The sequence below is a fragment of the Panthera onca genome, chromosome B4 (assembly GCF_046562875.1).
Source record: "Panthera onca isolate mPanOnc1 chromosome B4, mPanOnc1 haplotype 2, whole genome shotgun sequence".
Lineage (NCBI taxonomy): Eukaryota > Metazoa > Chordata > Mammalia > Carnivora > Felidae > Panthera > Panthera onca.
Window position 1 is genome coordinate 40,633,838 of NC_138345.1, and position 17,920 is coordinate 40,651,757.

Genomic DNA, 17,920 nt, shown 5'->3' on the forward strand with positions numbered 1-17,920 from the left:
CGCTGAAATATCTGATTAACTAGATATTTCCACTAGAGCAGTGGGAAAATCACACAAGGGAAATAATTATTTCAAATAACTTTAAAACCCAGTATTCTGACCATATATCCCTGATAGGCTATATTCCTATGATAAAGAACGTGTTAGCAATAATATTGGCATTGTTATTTTTGAGATTATTATAGGCATATTGTAACAGAAAGCAAATAAGTAATTATGTTAATTATGCTAGGAAACCACAACTTAGAAGTGGTACAAGTATAAATCGAAGAAGTTAAGTAAAACCTTAGAATAGAATTGGAATCCAAAATATCATAATGAATGCATGAGTTTCATCCTCTTTAAAAATACATTTCCACGCTCTATTCACCAAAAAGTATGGAGGCAATGACACCCTGCAAGCAGTAAGCATCCAGGGAAAGATAATTGAGGCCTCTCTTTGGCATTCATTCTGGGACTCGCCCTTAATAATCCAGCCACTGCTACTATGCCCAGGTCTCCCTGTGACAATTCTGGCTCATGATAGCTCATCTTGGTGGATCTGTCCCCATAATACTGCCATTTGCATTTAATAGCTGTACCATCCCTTGACACTTTATTGTATTTCGTTTCTGGACTGTTGTCTTCCATATGCTAGCAAGATCATAAGAGATCACAAGAGAGTCTTACATTTCTCCCATAACACCTAACAAAGCACCAGCTTTGATAGAACATAGTTGTTGCTCGGTAAATATTGGATGGATGGATGGATGGATGGATGGATGAAGGATGGATGGATGGATGGGTGGATGGAAGGATGGATGGAAGGATGGATGGAAGGAAGGAAGGAAGGAAGGAAGGAAGGAAGGAAGGAAGGATAGATGGAAGGATAGACTGATGGATGGAGGGAAGGAGGGAGGGAGTGAAGGGAGGAAAGGAGGGAGGAAGGAAGGAAAGACTGGTAGACGGATGGTCACATAAATGAATTGATAGCAATTAACAAATAAGTAAACTATACCTAGTCCCTAAATAATTCATGCAATCATATTATTTCCTTAGCTAACCTATAAAATAAGCTCTTTAAAGATAGGGTCCATGTCCTATACCTTGCTTGTAACCTTAGCACCTCGTCATGCTGAGAACATTCTAGGTTCTCTATAAATATCTCCCAAACTAATTAAATGTCTGTTTAGACTGTGATGCAATGCTGGCAGTTCCCCCTCTATTAAAGTGCTCAGTTTGGGCAGGAAAGGAGGCTCAGGTAGGCAAACGTTTCCTAAGGAACAAGTGTTTGGCCATCTTCCCAGCCAGAACTCAGTGGCCCCTACCTTGTCAGGGAAGCAGGTTGTCGTGGTGCAGCCACAGTCATTGGTGACAGTGGAGGCCAGGTACCCCAGTGGGCAGCTCACCGTGGAATTGACGCAGCTGCAAGCACACTCATACTCATCACAGCACTGGGTCTTCCGAAGGGTCGGCGTCCGGTGTGGGGGGCAAGAGGGCGGGGACTCCCTTCTGCACTCGTCCTTCCTGCAGGCTGAGTGATGGGCACAAGGTGAGGCTCCAGTCCCACACGGGGCAGTACACTCAGCCAGGGGTCCTAAGTATTTGAGCTATCATAGAAGACCCCGAGGAACTCCAGATTAATCAGAAACTAAATCCCAGCCCAGGGACTATAAGATGTTCAATCATACCAAAAAGCAGTTAGTCTGCAGAAAAAATAGGAACATTAATCAAAAGGAGAAATGTGAAGCTAGGAATTCTAATGGAGGAGAAGTAGAGGCTGCTTGGTCTCCACTCCATAAAGAAGTAGGGTCCTTCCAGCTTTTGATTCTCAGAGACAGCAGACATTGAGTCTCCAAGACCCAGACAGGCGTGGGCACACCATGCACTGGTAAGCATTCTTTTTTTTTTAATGTTTATTTATTCATTTTTGAGAGGGGGGCAGAGAGAGAGGGAGAGAGAATCCCAAGAAGGTTCCATGCTATCAGCACAGAGCCCAACGCAGGCCTTGATCTCATGAACCATGAGATCATGACCCTAGCCAAAATCGAGAGTTGGGACGCTTAACCGACTGAGCCACCTGGGCACCCCAACATTCTTATGTGCTGGTAGCTTATGTGACCCATTCCCCACCTCCGTACCTAGAACAGTACCCTACAGTTTTGGGTCCTCCAACAATGTTGAACAAAAAAATGCTAGCAATCCTGTCAAATCCACAGTGTCATTTTATAAATCCCAATCCCATCCCTGTGTCCTCTGCGTCTTTCCAACTTCCTTCAAATAGGATGAGGTCTCCTCCCTCCCTCCAGGCCTTACATCTAGGAGCTCAAGTGAGATTCTAAAACACTTTAGAAACCCACTTTATGGGTATTCTCACAGACTAAATATGGAATTCTGTTCCTTAACATGCCTTGGTTTAGTCCAACTCTGTGGATAAACATACGAGAGGGGATGAATGAATTTGTTTGGGAAGAAGATCCAGTGGTAAGGACAAACCAAGGGACGTTCCCACCCCTCAGGGGTGTCTGGGAGAATGGGAGTGAGTAAAGATTGAATCTGGAGGCCTCTCCATCTGCCCAACTGTCTTCATGCAGCCCAAGAGGGAGGTGCCTGTTGCTGTGCCCACATCCGGTTCACCTGCAAGCAGCACACGGCTGGGGAGATTCAATCCTGGTGTGACCTTAACCCCTCCACTCCAAATGTACCTGAAGCCCAGACTCAATGAACTGGAGTACAGGACGCCTTCCCCTGGCCAGGGGAGAGTGGCCGCACCACCCCCTCGTCATCTGCAGAGGCTTTACCACATGTGAAGTTGGGTCTGCACTCGCCGGGATTGGTCAGGGTCATCTGGAGGCCACCTTCACAGGGAGGCACCAGTGGCACATCACAGCTCGACAGGTCACACACTGAGGCCAGGAAAGAGAGATGCCCACTCAGAAGTCAGCAAGGTCACTCACTATTGTGAGTGGCACCTGACATTTCTATTCCTACAGACTTCTACTGCTTTGGGTGCAGGAGGAGGATGAGGACGAGGAGGAGGAGGAGGAGGAGAAGGAGAAGGAGGAAGAGGACTTCCTTCGAGGAGGTATAGGTGGCGATAGAGAAGGGGGGGAAGAGATAGACAGACGGACAGACAGACAGATCTAGAGTCATATTATAAGCTCCTGTTGATTCCTCTTGTCACTGCTGGGACTTCCAGATCTCAGCCAAGCCCTCTCAAGCCCTCTGGGCCTTGTCTGGTCTTCTGCAAGGTGGGAAGTCTACCATCCAGGGTCAGTCTCAAGATATCATGAAATAGCAAAGGCAAAGTGTCTGGCACATCATAGAAGCTTAATAACATCCATAAAATGAGGGGCTTGAACTAAATGAGGCCCCAGTTCTCTCTCCTGTTAACATTCTAAGACCTATTTTACGACACAAAGTTTTCTCAAGACACGTCTCCCTCCACGTAGGACTTCTATTTATGCCTGATAAATTTCATCAGCATAAATAAATGTCTCAGATTATTTCATTCTTTTTTAGATCCCTGGGCTGTCTCTTGTTCTGTTTGCTCTCCCTCAAAGATCTGCACCACTGCACATTTGACACGCCTGTACTTTATGTCTTCATCCATACAATTAATAAACACATTGGACAGGACAGCGGCGGGGCACTGGAGATTTCCTGTCATGTTAACCATAATTCCATCAGCTCTGGATTCGTTTCATTACACTATTTATTCAGCCCATTACTCACCATGCAGTTTGCAAGCCTATAATGAAACCCTTTGACGAATAACTTGCTGAAATCAAGGTGCCCTGTGGGTGGCCTTCTGTGTCTAGTATCCTCAGAATGTTATTAAAAGGCAAATGGGTTACTTTGGCATGGCTTTTTCTTCAGTAAATCTCTGCACCACCCCCGCCAGTGATGACTCCATTCTTTTTTTTTAATGCTTTCAAACTTCACATTTAATAATTCACTGCAGAATTTTCCCGGGAAGCTACCTTCCAGAGGTTACTTTTGCCATTTTTTGGAAAATCTAATCACCCCTCATCCACCTCCTTTCAAGTACCCGGTGCCTGAGCGCACGTGCGCCTTTCGGCACCTGCTGGGCGGGTCCCCTGGGGCCGGGCACATACCACACTCATACTCCGGGCAGCACTGCTCTGCACTCTGGCGGAGGCGGGCCACTTCACAGGGTCCGCATGTGGGAGCTGAGGGAGAATGTCACAGAGGTCAGAGAAACCAATAATGTTGCAGCCTGCAGCCTGCAGCCTGCAGCCTACAAAAAGTCACAGACTCCCGTCCCCTGAAAACCAGCACAGGCCCTGCATGGGAGACCCACCAGGAATCAGGCTGAGGGGCCTCGGAAAATTGAGTCCCCCCAGGGTGTCCTGGTGGCCCCCTCAAATGTGCCTTACAGGAGACTCTGCATCTGAAGGCCAAGGTGGGGACAGGGGGGCAGGGTTAACCTCTGAGCATATCTACTCCAGGTACAGAAAAGGGGACCCTGAGCCCAGTGAGGTAAAGAAGTGTGGGGCAGGGTGAGGAAATGGACATTTGTATCTGGCCCACCAGGTTTGCAGACAGGTGGCTATGGCCCAAGGGAGTCCTTCCTCCAAGAGCAGCTGGGAGTGGGGAGCTCACCTCTGGCGGTGGGGCAGGGCTGCGTCGTACAGTTGACCTTTCGCCCACTGAGGCACATGCAGATCTGGCAGGGCTGGTGGGATGGGACCCAGGTTTCCAGGAACTGAAGGAAAACACGGTTCAGGGAGGGCCCAGGACACTGGGGGCACAAGGCCTCGGAGGCCATAGAAGTCGGTCCCCCCACCTCTGGCTCAGTCACCCCTCAGAGGGCAGTGCCTGAGCCCGGCCTCCGCACAGTTGAACACACACAGGCTGAAAGGCAGTATGAGGCTCTGGGAGAGGCGGTCCCTGCCACCACACAAACTCCGGGGATGACGAATGACAGACTGCAGAAAACCCTCCAGTGCGGCCATCTCCGGCGGCTGCGCTAAAACTAAGCAAGGTGAGAATATGAGGATTCCCGTGCCACGCGGCTGGCCATTTCCCCAGAGTTGGGGTGTAGCTTGAGAAACAGACTCCATTTACTTGTGAAATTGGCAAGACATGGATGGGGCAGGAAGAGCAGAGGGGAGGGCAGCAAGACTCTGAGACTCGTCACGCCGTTAGGACTGGGAGCGGCTGAGACCAGAGGGCAGTCTCTCAGATGAGGGTTCCCGCAGCCCGTGAAGCAGCTTTCCCAGAGTTGGCAGGCGGCCCCACTGCAGGAGGGCCGTGAGGTCAGGGAGACCTGAACTCCTACGTGGGCCTCGCTCCCTGGGCTGGTTTCCCGCCCACGAAAGGGAGGGCACTCAGGCCTCCTCACAGGACGGCTATGGCAGGGCAGACTGTGACCAGCACGGACAGGGACCGGACCACAGAGCCGGGAGCAGGCATCCCTCTACACTCAGCCAGTGAGTCACATTCAGAGTTAAAATGAAATTCACCTTAAATTACCTGCCCCTGAATTAACACACTCTTATCCAGTAGCTCAAAGACTTCTAACAAATTCCCAGGTCAAGAAGGTTTTATTTATTCCATCTGCTTCCATGGCCAGCAATCAGTCAGCCAAGAAGAAGGGAGATCAGAGGTCTTCAAGGAAAACACCCTTCCCCCAAGCTGCCAGTCCTCCTCCAGGAGTAACCCTCTTACCTGTGACCCTTAACACCTTCCCTTCACTCAGTAAGTAATAACAGCCAACATCTAAAGAGCATATGCTATATACCATGGTTTTATGTACTTTATATAAATGACTTATTTTTTTATTTTTTAATGTTTTTATTTATTTTGTTAAGTTTATTTATTTTGAAAGAGACAGGAACAGCGTGAGTGGGGAGGGGCGGTGGGGGGGGGGTGGGGAGGAGAGAGAGAAAATCCCAAGCAGGCTTCACGCTGTCAGTGCAGAGCCTGATGCGGGGCTAGAACTCACGAACTGTGAGATGATGACCTGAGCCGAAACCAAGAGTCAGACAATCGACTGAGTCACCCAGGCGCTCCTATAAATGCCTCATTTAATCCTCACTGCAGCCCTCTAGTGAGGATATTTTTACCATCCCCACTTGTCAAAGGAGAAAGCTGGCACCTGCTTAGGATCACACCATCACAGCTGCAGAGCTTGGATTTGAACCCAGAACCCATCTTTTTAACACCATGCTCTACTGCCTCCCACCAAGAACTAGCATTAAATAGGTTCAAGATATCTTTCTAAGAACTTAACATTTATTCACTTTATATTCCTTACAATACCCCTATCAGGTAAGTACTGGCATTATCTACACTTACAAACGATGAAATGGAGACACAGACAAGGAACTTGACCAGGTGCTACATCCCAGGATTTGAACCTGGCATTCTGGCCCCAGACACCACATACTTTCTATACTAACTACAGCTGCCTCTCTCTTTGATAATCACAGTGCCTGCCATGGGCAGGTCACACTGCCAGGGGGCGCTGCAGGAGTGGTGGGGACCAAATACACACACGCTCCCAGCCTCAAATGGCTGACACTCAAATTGAGGAAATAAGACTCACCGATGAAAAGTTGAATGAGATAAAAGAACTGTGATACATTCACAGCATGGCACGTGACTCAGCCATGGAAACAAACTATGGAAACATGCAACATGGATGGATCTCCAAGGTATCATGCTGAGTGAAAGAAGACAGGCAAAAAAGGAGCACCCCTTGCATGATTCCATTTATGGAAAATTCCAGAAAATGTAAACGAATCTATAGTGACAGAAAGCAGAGCAGTGGCTGCCTGGGGGTGGGAGATGGGGGTTGGGGATGTATTAAAAAGAGGCATAAGGAAACTTTTGGGGCTGATGGCAATGTTGATTATCTCGATTGTGGTGATGGGTGTGTGCATATGTCAAAACTCATCAAATTGTACACTTTACATAGGTACTGTTGACTGCATGTAAACTATACCTCAATAAAGCTGCTTTTAAAAATGAGAAATAGAAGAGCCACAGCAGTGCAAAAGAAATGTTCACAGACGCTGGGGTGCTCCAGGAAGGCCCCACAAAGATGCACCTGTGCTGAGTGGGAAGGACCCGGGCAGAGAAAAGGAAAAGGGATTCCAGGTGGGAACAGAAGACAGAACGTCCTTGCAGTCACCAGACAACCGTAGAGGCCTTCACTGTCGGCTCCAGGGGGCTGTGTTTAACTTGGAGGATAACTGCAGCCCTGAAGCTCTGTGAGCAGGACCCTGCCTCAAAGAGAAGAGTGTCAAATATGGACAGCCCTGGTGAGAGTGAGCAGGATGGAAAAGGGAGGGACTAGCACAGGAAACCAGGGCTCTCCTAGGGGCTGGGAAGGTCCCAGGAGGCACAGGGTGCTGGCCTCAGAGGCCTGGGAATGGAAGGAGGAGGGGGACCTCTCACATCTCCCTAGGCCTCTCTCTCTGTTCTGCCTCTTTCCTGCTTTTTGCACTGATGGAGATGCAAAGAAAATGGCAAATCAAGGGATCTAAGTTTACACATTTAAATGGCACAGGTGATGAAAGAAGAAAGGAGAAGATCATATTTTTTATATGTCTTGGGGTTTTTCCCCTTTTTTTTTTTAATTTTTTAATAGTTTTTTTTTAAGGTTATTTATTTTTTTAGAGAGAGAGACAGAGTGCAAGCAGGAGAAGGGCAGAGAAAGAGAGAGGGAGACACAGAATCCGAAGCAGTCTCCAGGCTCCGAGCTGTCAGCACAGAGCCTGATGTGGGGCTCAAACTCACAAACCACAAAATCATCACCTGAGCCAAAGTCAGACACCTAACCAACTGAGCCACCCAGGCGCCCCTCCTCTTTTTAAATGTGAACTTTAGATATCTAAAGTCAAGAATAAATAATACAACTTTCCTATGATCCTGAGAGTGGACAACACCACAATAGATGACCAAAAATCAGGGGTTAAACCTCCTTTTCCAGAGATTTTCATTTCCCCAGGAAGCTTTAATGAGGCGTGCTGGAGGCAGGGGACAGAGTCTATGGCTCCTGAAAAAGATCTTTCTGGCTAATGCTTAACTAAAAGCACCAGCAGCCCCCACAGCTGCCCAACCTGTCCGGTTATGCAGCAAACACGGCACCAGGGGGCACTCTTGCACCAGAACAGGCCAACTCCAGCCAGTCCTGTCTCACCGACAGGGTTCCAGGGTGGGGCGTGACTATTTCCAGGAGAGAACAGGCATGTGAGCCAGCTGGTAAGAGAAAACTCAAGTCTTCAAAGCCCCAGGTCAGAGAAGGGACACAGCAAGTCACCGTGCACCATCCACCACAGCCAAGGACCTGAGAGGAGATGCAGGTAAAATGTAAGCACTGGGCTGCCACAGAACAGCCGAGACCAGGGGGGAAATGCAGGCTCCAGGAGCTCCGTCCAGGGCGATGGAGGCAGTCCTTGCTGCCCCGCACAGCCCCCAACCACAGAGGGACAGCTGGTGCTAGGCCCTGGATCCCCTCTGAGCCGGCCACAAAGGCTCACGTGTTTACACTGCGTTTTGTAAAATAAACAAGAGCTATGGAAACTGGTAAATATTTTGCCCTTCCGAAGTTACCACCAGAGATTTATACCCTGGATTATTTCCCTGAAGAAAAGTTGTCTAGGCTTTATTTTTCTGTTAAAGAAATTTCATTTCGTGGAAATGTCCTTCATGTTAGATTTTTATTCTTTCCCTGCTTTGCATGGAAAAATGGAAATTGCAAAAGGAGCCTGATAGGATATTTGTTTTCATCCATTTAAACTATATTTTCTGAAATAAACTGAAACTGGCTTTGTTCCCTTCATAGTTTTTGATTAACTAATTTTAATGTCCCTTGGTTCTGAAATATATTTGAGAGACTGTTTCTGTATCTAAAATATTGCACTATTTGGAAGCATTCTTCACACAACTCAAATGCATATTCCAAGGTGTTGGGCAGAAGGTGAGGGGACCAGTGAGGAGAAATAGAGTCAAAGGGGGTGGGTGGAGACACTAAGATAAAGTTCACAAGCTTCTAGCTCTCCACACCCTACAGCATAAGGACAGTCACAGAGCCAGAACTGCTTTGCAAACTTGAGCTTCCTTCTCATCACAGAATGCCAAAGAAGAGGGTAGGGCCCATTTCTGCCTCCCTCTGAGAGTACCTTACCACTAACAGCAAATCTGGCCTGAAACTACCACCGGGTGCTGGCACCACACATAAATGGCTCGTAACCTTCAAACCCAGCAGGAGGGCATCCAGGAGCCGTGCAGATCAGGGACAGCAAGGTAAGGTTTTATTTACTTGTTTTGGAGAGTAAGATGATACAGGTAGTTACTTCAGTCGGCAAGGTCAAATACAGCAATACAGGATGAGTGGTCCATCTTCACCCTCCTAACTCATCTACTTCACGATGAGAACAAATGGGGTCCACTCAGATAAAGCCCAGTGAGAAAACAGAGCAGATGAGAGCCATCCAGTAATAGCTGGATGATCGCCCACGCATACTTGAAAACATAATTAGCTCGAAGTGTAGCTCGCAGTTCCAAGGGGATCAATGGCAGGGCTAGAACATTATGGGATGACCTAGTGTGGTGGATAGGAATCCCAGCATAAGCTCCTCATGCCATCTGAGCCTCAGTGTCCTCACCTATTCAATGGTACGTGTAATAATGACCCTATGGGGTTTGGGGGAGAATCAAGGGAAATGGTCCATTTCCTGTCTTACAATGTCAGGGAGAGAATAGTGTAGTTATTGAAATTATTGTTTTCGTCATTCTCTAGATTGGTCAGCTAGTTCTACCATGAGTTCTCTGAGCTGTGATTAAATCTAGTAAGTCACCTCAGCTGGTTCACTCAGTGATAAAAGTCCTCCCTGGTAACGATGGAGATGTTAGATCTTGGGTGTAGTCCCTGATCAGAGAATACACTCTCCTTTGCTGGAAGCCAGATCTGTTCTCCCTGTACCATGCTCTGTAGTGTCACTATCAGAGATGAAGGACAGGACCACCGCACACATTCACATGTGCACAGACAGACACTACCCAGATACTACAAATGTACATTTTGTCACCTTTGAAGACATGACCACCATCTCAGGCCAAGATGGGGGAGACTCTGGTAAATATTCTTTCAAAATGGACTCGATAAATTCTAAGGGGCTAAAAGAATTAATTACTCAATTAATTACTCAATTACTCAATTCCCAAGCAAATAAGCCCAAAGAAGACCTAGCAAAAATGTGTTTTCATACATCGGAAAGAGCACGCTCTTTGGAGCCAGAGTTTTAAATACTGAGTCTAATTCTCACCTCCATCATTTACAAGCCGTGTCCATGGGCAAAGTAAGCTCTTTAAGCCTTGGTTTTCTCTTAAAATGTTTGTTAAGTCTTTATAAGATGATGTAAGACATCCCAGTGTGTTCTGTGGAACCCTGATCCAAGAGGATGCCATACACACACAGACACACATTCGCTCACTTGGCCACACACACAAGTTCCATGGTCAGATAAGTTTGAGAAGCAAAATCCCTCCTAACCACTGGCACTATACATTAGTGCATGAAAAGCTCTACTGAGTCCTACAATAAAGAAACCTATTTAGCTAGTGCTCTTTAAGCTCTCTTGACCACAGGTAACTGTTAATACCCTGCAAAACACACCTTGAAATAATGCTGAGATAATGAATATAGAGTGCTTAGTACAATGCAAGGTATACAATATATCTTCATAATAGCAGACATCACCATGTAAAATATTCTCTCCCCATCCCCTTCTGGGTTCCTATAGCTTTCCCCTTACGTGAATATAATGACGATAACAGTAGGAGTACTTGTAGTAATATGTTGTTAATACTCTGGGGGGTTTTCACACAGCTGCTATATGACAGACCCAGGATTTGAACCGAGATGTATCTGGCTCCAAAGCCATTATGCCAAACTGCTTCCCTATCCTTCAATGATCCCCTTAAGAGTTGACCCTTGCTGCCACAGTTTGGGGGGTGGTGTGGACAATCACTGGTGAACACTTCACCCTACTGACCCGAGACAGAAGCAGCCCCACAGGAGGTAAAAGGCCAGGGCTCCTACCTGGTGCCGGACTCCATCCTCACTGACACACTGGGTACAGGCCTCCTCAGGGACACAGCTACCTTCCAGCAGGACTTGATGTGGGGGGCAGAAGCAGCCTTCTGAGGGATGGTCCCCACAGGAGCTCGTATTGCCCTCACAGAGCCGGGGGCAGCCACGCTCACAGTGGTTGTACACCAGGGATGGTGGGCATGACATAGCTACAAACAGAGAATGAGGTCACACTCAGCCCACACCAGCAGGGAAACAGAGGCACAGCTGATTCAAAGAGGTTGATGATCTGACAAATGTGCTGGGGCGGAAATGACTATTTCCACACATTTTTATTCTCTCCGTTTTCCATAGAAATAGACCTTTAAGCTAGACACACGACCACAGCATAAAGACTACATTCCCCGACCTCCCTTGCAGCTTAACGTAGTCATGTCACTAAGTCCTGATTTTTTTTTTCAAGGAAAATCACTTAATTCAGTACCATTCAAACTTTTTTGACAATGAATATAGTAAGAAATACATTTTACATCATAGACCAGGAATAGATAGATAGATATCAAGTAAGTTTCACAGAATACTGCATAGAATGTGCTCTATTTTCTATCCTATTCTATTCCATTTTTTTAACTTTTTTTTGTTTCAAATTTTTATTTAAATTGTAGTTAGCTAACATATAATGTAATATTGGTTTCAGGACTAGAATTTAGTGATTCATCATTTACACATAACACCCAGGGCTCATATCAACAAGCGCCCTCCTTAAGGCCCATCACCCATTTAGCCCACCCCCCCCCACCTCCCCTCCAGCAACCCTCAGTTTGTTCTCTATAGTTAAGTCTGTTATGGTTTGCTTCCCTCTTTTTCTTTTCCCTTCCCATGTTCTTCTATTTTGTTTCATAAATTCCACATGTAAGTGAAATCATATGGTATTTGTCTTTCTCTGACTGACTTCTTTCACATAGCATAATACGCTCTAGCTCTATCCACATCATTGTGAGTGGCAAGATTTCATTTTTTTTTTTTTGATGGCTGACAAATATTCCATTATATATATACATACCACATCTTTTTTTCCCTTTTTTTTTCTTCGAAGATTTTATTTAAATTCAAGTTAGTTAACATATAGTATAGTATTGGTTTCAGGAGGAATCTTTTTAAAAAGACATCTCTCCATATCCTTTGTCCTTTTTCCCTTCTTCCCTCATGCTGCCATTTGGAACCTGGATGTGATAGCTAGAGCTCCATCTTTAACCATAGGGAAAAAACACGCCCAAGTGAGAACAGAGCAAAAAACTAGAGCCCAGTTTGAGACCCAGGAAGAGCTGGAGCCACCTCCCTCTGATCAGTTGTGTGACAGAATTTTCCTTGTCTGTTACTTGAGTCAAACTTAGCCCTAACTGATGATGTTAGCCTGTATATCCTTGGGAAGTCTTGTGGGTCTTTCTTTTAAATATAGGTGTGTTTATTCCTTTTAAAAAATCCTCTTAAATTAAATAAGGAATCCACAGCTGTGAAGAGTTGCCTGGAGAAAAGCTACAAGATGATTCACTTGTCCGACTCTGGCCCTGCTCAACCCCTTCCTAATGTTCTCATGGTGCCAAGGCAGGGGGCAGGACTGTCTAAGGATTTAGAGCACCAAGCATTTTCCTGTGAATGCACAATAAGTATCCAGGGGTAGACAAAGAAATTAGTATGTAGAAAAGGACTGTAGCTAACTCAGAAACTATCATTTGCTCCTTGATCTACAGGCAGGTTGAAAGGAGACACTACCATCTAATGGACTCAGAGCACCAGGGCTGGAAGGAACCCAGGGGTTGTCTAGGCCCATGATCCTATTCTGAGATGCAGAAAGCAAGGTCCAGATAGAGAACAGCTGGTCACCTGCTGAGCTGGGACTAGGGTGCCCAAGTCCTCCAGCCACAGGTGAGATCTGTAACGGCTCTAGGATAATAAACTCCGAGACTCTGAGATGTTTGCATATATTGATTTCCCTCCAGAAAAAGTCAGGGATCATATTCAGTAACTGAGGATGCTGAAGTTCAGTGTTCTTGTCACTCCAGCACCCCCTGAGGCATCTGATTCATCATGGTACCCCCCACATGTTAAATGATAAATGCCAAGTCCAAGTAGGGGAGCTGAACTTGGGGAGGTATCTACACTAGCAATCCCGTGGTATCTGTTATTAAGACATGTCTTAATATTCAGTGGCAAAATCCACTCACACTTCAAAACCCTGCTCAAGCATGGCTTACTCTGAGCGTTTGCTAAACCTGGTGGAATTTCAAACTCAATATGGCTGGTCATTCTGTACTTTGCTGATGCCTATAGGTGTCTGATACATTAAAGTCACATCTGTCTGAACTGTAGAAATGCTTTCATTTGCACAGAAATCCTGCACTCAAATGACTTAAACATCTACCATCTTATTTGATCCTAAATGGGATCCTCCGTAATAGGAAAAGCAGGGACTTTTATCTTTATCACCCAGAAAAAGAATCTGAGGCTCCAAGAGGTTGAGCAAGCCCATGATTAGTTGGTCTTCACGACTTCAGGAGGACGCACGTGGAGACTCACCACAGAAATTACTCCTCCTCCAGTCAACACAGACTCCTTTGGTCCGACAGAGGTGGGCGTACAGGGCAATCGCCTCACACACTTGTTCCTGGTGGCAACTGTCCTGCTGGCACATGGCGTAAAAGGTGGCTGGAGCCAGGAGCTGGTGGCATTCGGCAAACAGGGCTGAGAGGAGGAGCTGGCAGTGGGAACTGCTGGAGACAGGACACTGTTCCTCGGGAACAGGCTGGCACGTCTTCCCTGGCTGCTGTACCGTCCATTCCTGGATGAGCACCTTCCAGTCTGTGGTGACCGTGCCATCCCTCAGCATGAAGTCATTGGCCCCGTTCTCGTCGCAGATCCCTATACAAATGAGGAAAGACAAGATTGTTAGCCCTGGGTGCCCACCTACTGATGCTAGAGACCTGGCCGTTCTCCATCCCGACCAGCGTCTGAAACTTATAACCAACCAGACCCAGAAGCACAAGCAGCCAAAAGTTCCGAGACTAGAGCGAAGGTTTATAAATGCAAAGTGGGGACAGTCAGGAGAATGTTCTCACCACAGAGACCATACATCTTCGAAGCAAAGGTCTTGGGGCTGAGCTGCAGCTGGAACTCATTGTTTTGTGGAGTGAATGTGAAGATGTGGCCAAGATGGTTGAATCTCATCTCATACATGATGGTGCCATAGACATTGACTTCTATGTCCCCACCCACATATGGGACAGAGACCAGTCTTCCATTCACTGTCAGCTGCCCAAAGAAGAAAATGACTCATCAGTGGTCATCACAATAAAGAATCTTAGAATTTCATCTTCGTTTCTTCCTGAGGTTACTGATAGTCCCTATGCTTCTGCCACATTCAACTCCAGTGTCATCCACAAACTCTGATATCTGACAGCAGCTCTTCTAAGATGAAGGGGCTTTGCAGAGCTTGATGGGAGAACAGAGCATTAAAATCCTATACAGATGGCCTGAAAGCCCAGGGGTTAAAGCCAGCCTTGAGTCTGTGTACATTCAACAGGGAAGGGCAACCCCTTCCAGAAACACTGAGAAAGTTGCCTTTTGTCAGTTCATCAGGGTGGTGTCTCCAGGAGCACCTCACAGGACTATGTTAAGTTCATTTATGTATGTATGTATGTATGTATGTATGTATGTATGTATGTATATATGTGTATTTTTGGTCACCAGCTCTTTGGAGGCCCCATTATACATCATATCAAACATACTAAAAGTCCCAGGGTGAATATAATTTTTGCTGTTAAAGGTTTTGGAAGGCTTTTTATCCTTTTGATTTTAAAACTTTGGACTTGAGCTACTCATTTAATATAGGACTAGCTATGATTTTTCAGCAATGAATGTGCATATTCAGAAATTCTTACAAAATGAGAAGAAGGTTACTACAAGTTACTTTCAAATAATGAAATATTTGTGTTGTTTTTTTTTTAACATTTATTTATTTTTGAGACAGAGAGAGACAGAGCATGAACAGGGGAGGGTCAGAGAGGGAGACACAGAATCTGAAACAGGCTCCAGGCTCTGAGCTGTCAGCACAGAGCCTGACGCGGGGCTCGAACTCACGGCCCACGAGATCATGACCTGAGCCGAAGTCGGACACTGAACCGACTGAGCCACCCAGGCGCCCCGAAATATTTGTGATTTCTAAATGAACAAGAAGTTGTCATATGTAGCCTTTTGTAAACAAACATTTATTTTTATCAGTGTTGCAGCTTTCCTCTCAAATTTTGGAGCCATACGTTTTGATCAGGCCCTAAATATTTTCAAAGGCCCTAATGTAGATCCTAAATATTCTCCTTTGGAAAACGCACAGGTCCTATGCACTGGGCTCATCATGCCTGCTGGGTAAACAGCTCTGGTGTCTCTCCCAATTTTCTGCCAGCACCAGAAACCAGCACTAGATTTGTAATGTAATGCTACCTAAAATGGATCCTTTCTTCCAAATCTGGGCCCAGAACAACATGAAATCATGCCACAAGGGAGATGAAAATAAGCTTCTCCTAAGAAGGTGGTGCTCTGCTGGTGGGGCAGAAGCTGGTGTGTCCCTAACAGACACACCAGCTAAAACCAAGTGCCACCAGAGGCTTCTTGGGGGTTCTGTTGCTGCCTTGCATGAGACCCACAGAAAGCACCTCTCACCTGCATGTCACTGTGGAGCTCAACTGAGAGGCCGTCATGTTTCACCTCAATGGACTTCATGCAGGCCTGCCTCGTCTCAGGGATGCAGGCACCATTATGGAGAATCACCTCCAGGTCCTGCTCCTTGTTTTGAAAGAGGACATAGGAACAGCTGCCAGTCAGCTTGAAATTCTGTCCATCAAAGGTCACAATGTGCCGGGTAGAGCTGCCCATGCACACACCTGAACAGGGGAGAGCAAAGGATGGATGTGACATTATCCAAACTCCCACACATGCAAAGAGGCAGATGTTACCATGTTGCAAACAGATAAATAGAGTTGAGCTCAGAACGAGCCCTTTGAGGTTATGTAGTCTAACTTCCTCCTTTTTACAGATTAGGAATCTGAAATTATGAGAGGTAGAGAGAGCGGCTTAGCTAAGTAACACTTGGCCATTAAATATTTTTCTAGAGAAGGTTTAGAAGGACAAGTATCACAAAAAAACATGGAAAATTATACAACCATACTTCCAAAAAATGTTAACGTGTAAAGTGAATGATCTCTACAGGGATGCTTTGGCTCAGGAAACAAAGTTAAGTTTCAGGGTTGTTATGACTTGTTGAAATCATGAGGATCTAAGCATATCATGAGCTTATGAGCTCATTGTAAAGAAAGTTCACCTAAAGACACATGTGTCCTCTCAGCTGCCAAGTTTCTAATTGTACAAGTGGCCATGTTGACTTGATCCCTTAAGAGATGATCACACGAGAGAAATATTTCTGAAGCCAAAACAAATGATTGGGTCTCCACACTCCCTCATTTGCCACTCATTCATTCACACGATCAGCAAATTCTCAAGGGTCCTGTTAAAACACCACTTGGAAACACTCATCATCTTGCATCTGCATAAGATGATTCTGTAAAACCCTCCCATGGAAGGCACCACTGCCATGCATGATTTGAAAGCTAATCTTAGACCTAAAGGAAGTTGGAGATGAGCTTTCCAGAGCATCTGTGACCACAGCTATGGTGGTGGGTAAATAAAAGCCCAAGGACTGAGAGGCAGGCTCAGTGGTCTGTGAGGCTGCACTGATGTCCCTAGCTCATACCAGGTCCAGGCAACCTCCACCTGCATCCGTGGCCTGTGCGTCAAGCAGCACAGCCACTAACAAATGAAGAGGCTGGATGCACCATCTGTCAGAGCTGAGCAGCCTGCCTGGAGCTCTTCGACTCAAAATCCCCTGAGGCCCAGAGCAGTCAGTCACTCCCGAGGGGCACTTGATGCCCGTGCAGCAAGTGGTTCCCAACACTCCAGCTATGGAAAGTGTCACGTCTTCAGGAGATCAGCCCCTCTGCTATGAGGATGTCACAAGTCACAGGTAAAGAAGTATTAGCTCACACGTGGCAAGCTAGTGAGAATGGCTCTGCCCAGCGTCACATAAACTGTTACCATGAAGTGGGTGCTTCAGAGCCAGAGAAACTCAAGACTGAATTCTGTTCCACCCTGTGCTTATACTGTGACCTTGGATAAATTACTTCACTTCTGTGGTCCTCTCCTATGCCCTCTGCTGTCTTTGAACTGGTAGGGAGGATTTCTGGACTATGTTTTTAAGCAAAAAAGGCAAAGCTTATTTGTGAAGAAGGATGAACCTGAAATGAATGAGACTGGTTACCTGCAGGGAACATAAGTGGAAACTAGTAGAAAGCACGGAGGGATGGGAAGAGTGGAGAGACACTCTGAATAAACCTTTCTGTACATTCTCACATTTGGGGCAATGTTAGTAATTCACGTACAAGAACAAATGAATAAACTCAACAAGGATGGGGATGAGGGAAACCCAAAATGCAACACAAACAGAAACAAATTGAAATCATGGTAATAAATAACATAACTACACTGTTAGGGGAGAAACTAATCTAAATAATACAGGTGGGGTAGGCGGGAATGTACTATGTACTAAAGGCAAAAGACAAAAAGAATTGCATATGAATACTGTACTCTAGTTAGATTTGTTTTTCATCCAGGCATTGGTTAGCAATTCTGAAACTACTTTATGTGTATTCTGGGATTAAGCCAACATATAAATATATCGTGGATAATGAGAGCCAGACTCCTTACTGTGTGAGAGAGGGAGGTAGACATGTCAAAAGGACACAAGAGTCAAATTGAAAGGGTTCCCAT

General features: G+C 46.0%; 1 protein-coding gene across 2 annotated transcripts in view; it reads right to left on the minus strand.

Moving 5' to 3' along the window:
- VWF (von Willebrand factor) overlaps window positions 1-17,920 on the minus strand; it is a 137,700-nt gene that overhangs the window by 19,768 nt on the left and 100,012 nt on the right. For both annotated transcript variants that reach the window (XM_060658633.3, XM_060658634.3), the window contains exons 35-42: window positions 15,761-15,981; window positions 14,164-14,356; window positions 13,625-13,966; window positions 11,057-11,256; window positions 4,606-4,708; window positions 4,098-4,172; window positions 2,781-2,885; window positions 1,308-1,513 (exon numbers count right to left, since the gene is read on the minus strand). In XM_060658633.3, coding sequence (XP_060514616.3) covers window positions 1,308-1,513; window positions 2,781-2,885; window positions 4,098-4,172; window positions 4,606-4,708; window positions 11,057-11,256; window positions 13,625-13,966; window positions 14,164-14,356; window positions 15,761-15,981 — 1,445 coding nt within the window. The remainder of the gene's footprint in view (window positions 1-1,307; window positions 1,514-2,780; window positions 2,886-4,097; window positions 4,173-4,605; window positions 4,709-11,056; window positions 11,257-13,624; window positions 13,967-14,163; window positions 14,357-15,760; window positions 15,982-17,920) is intronic.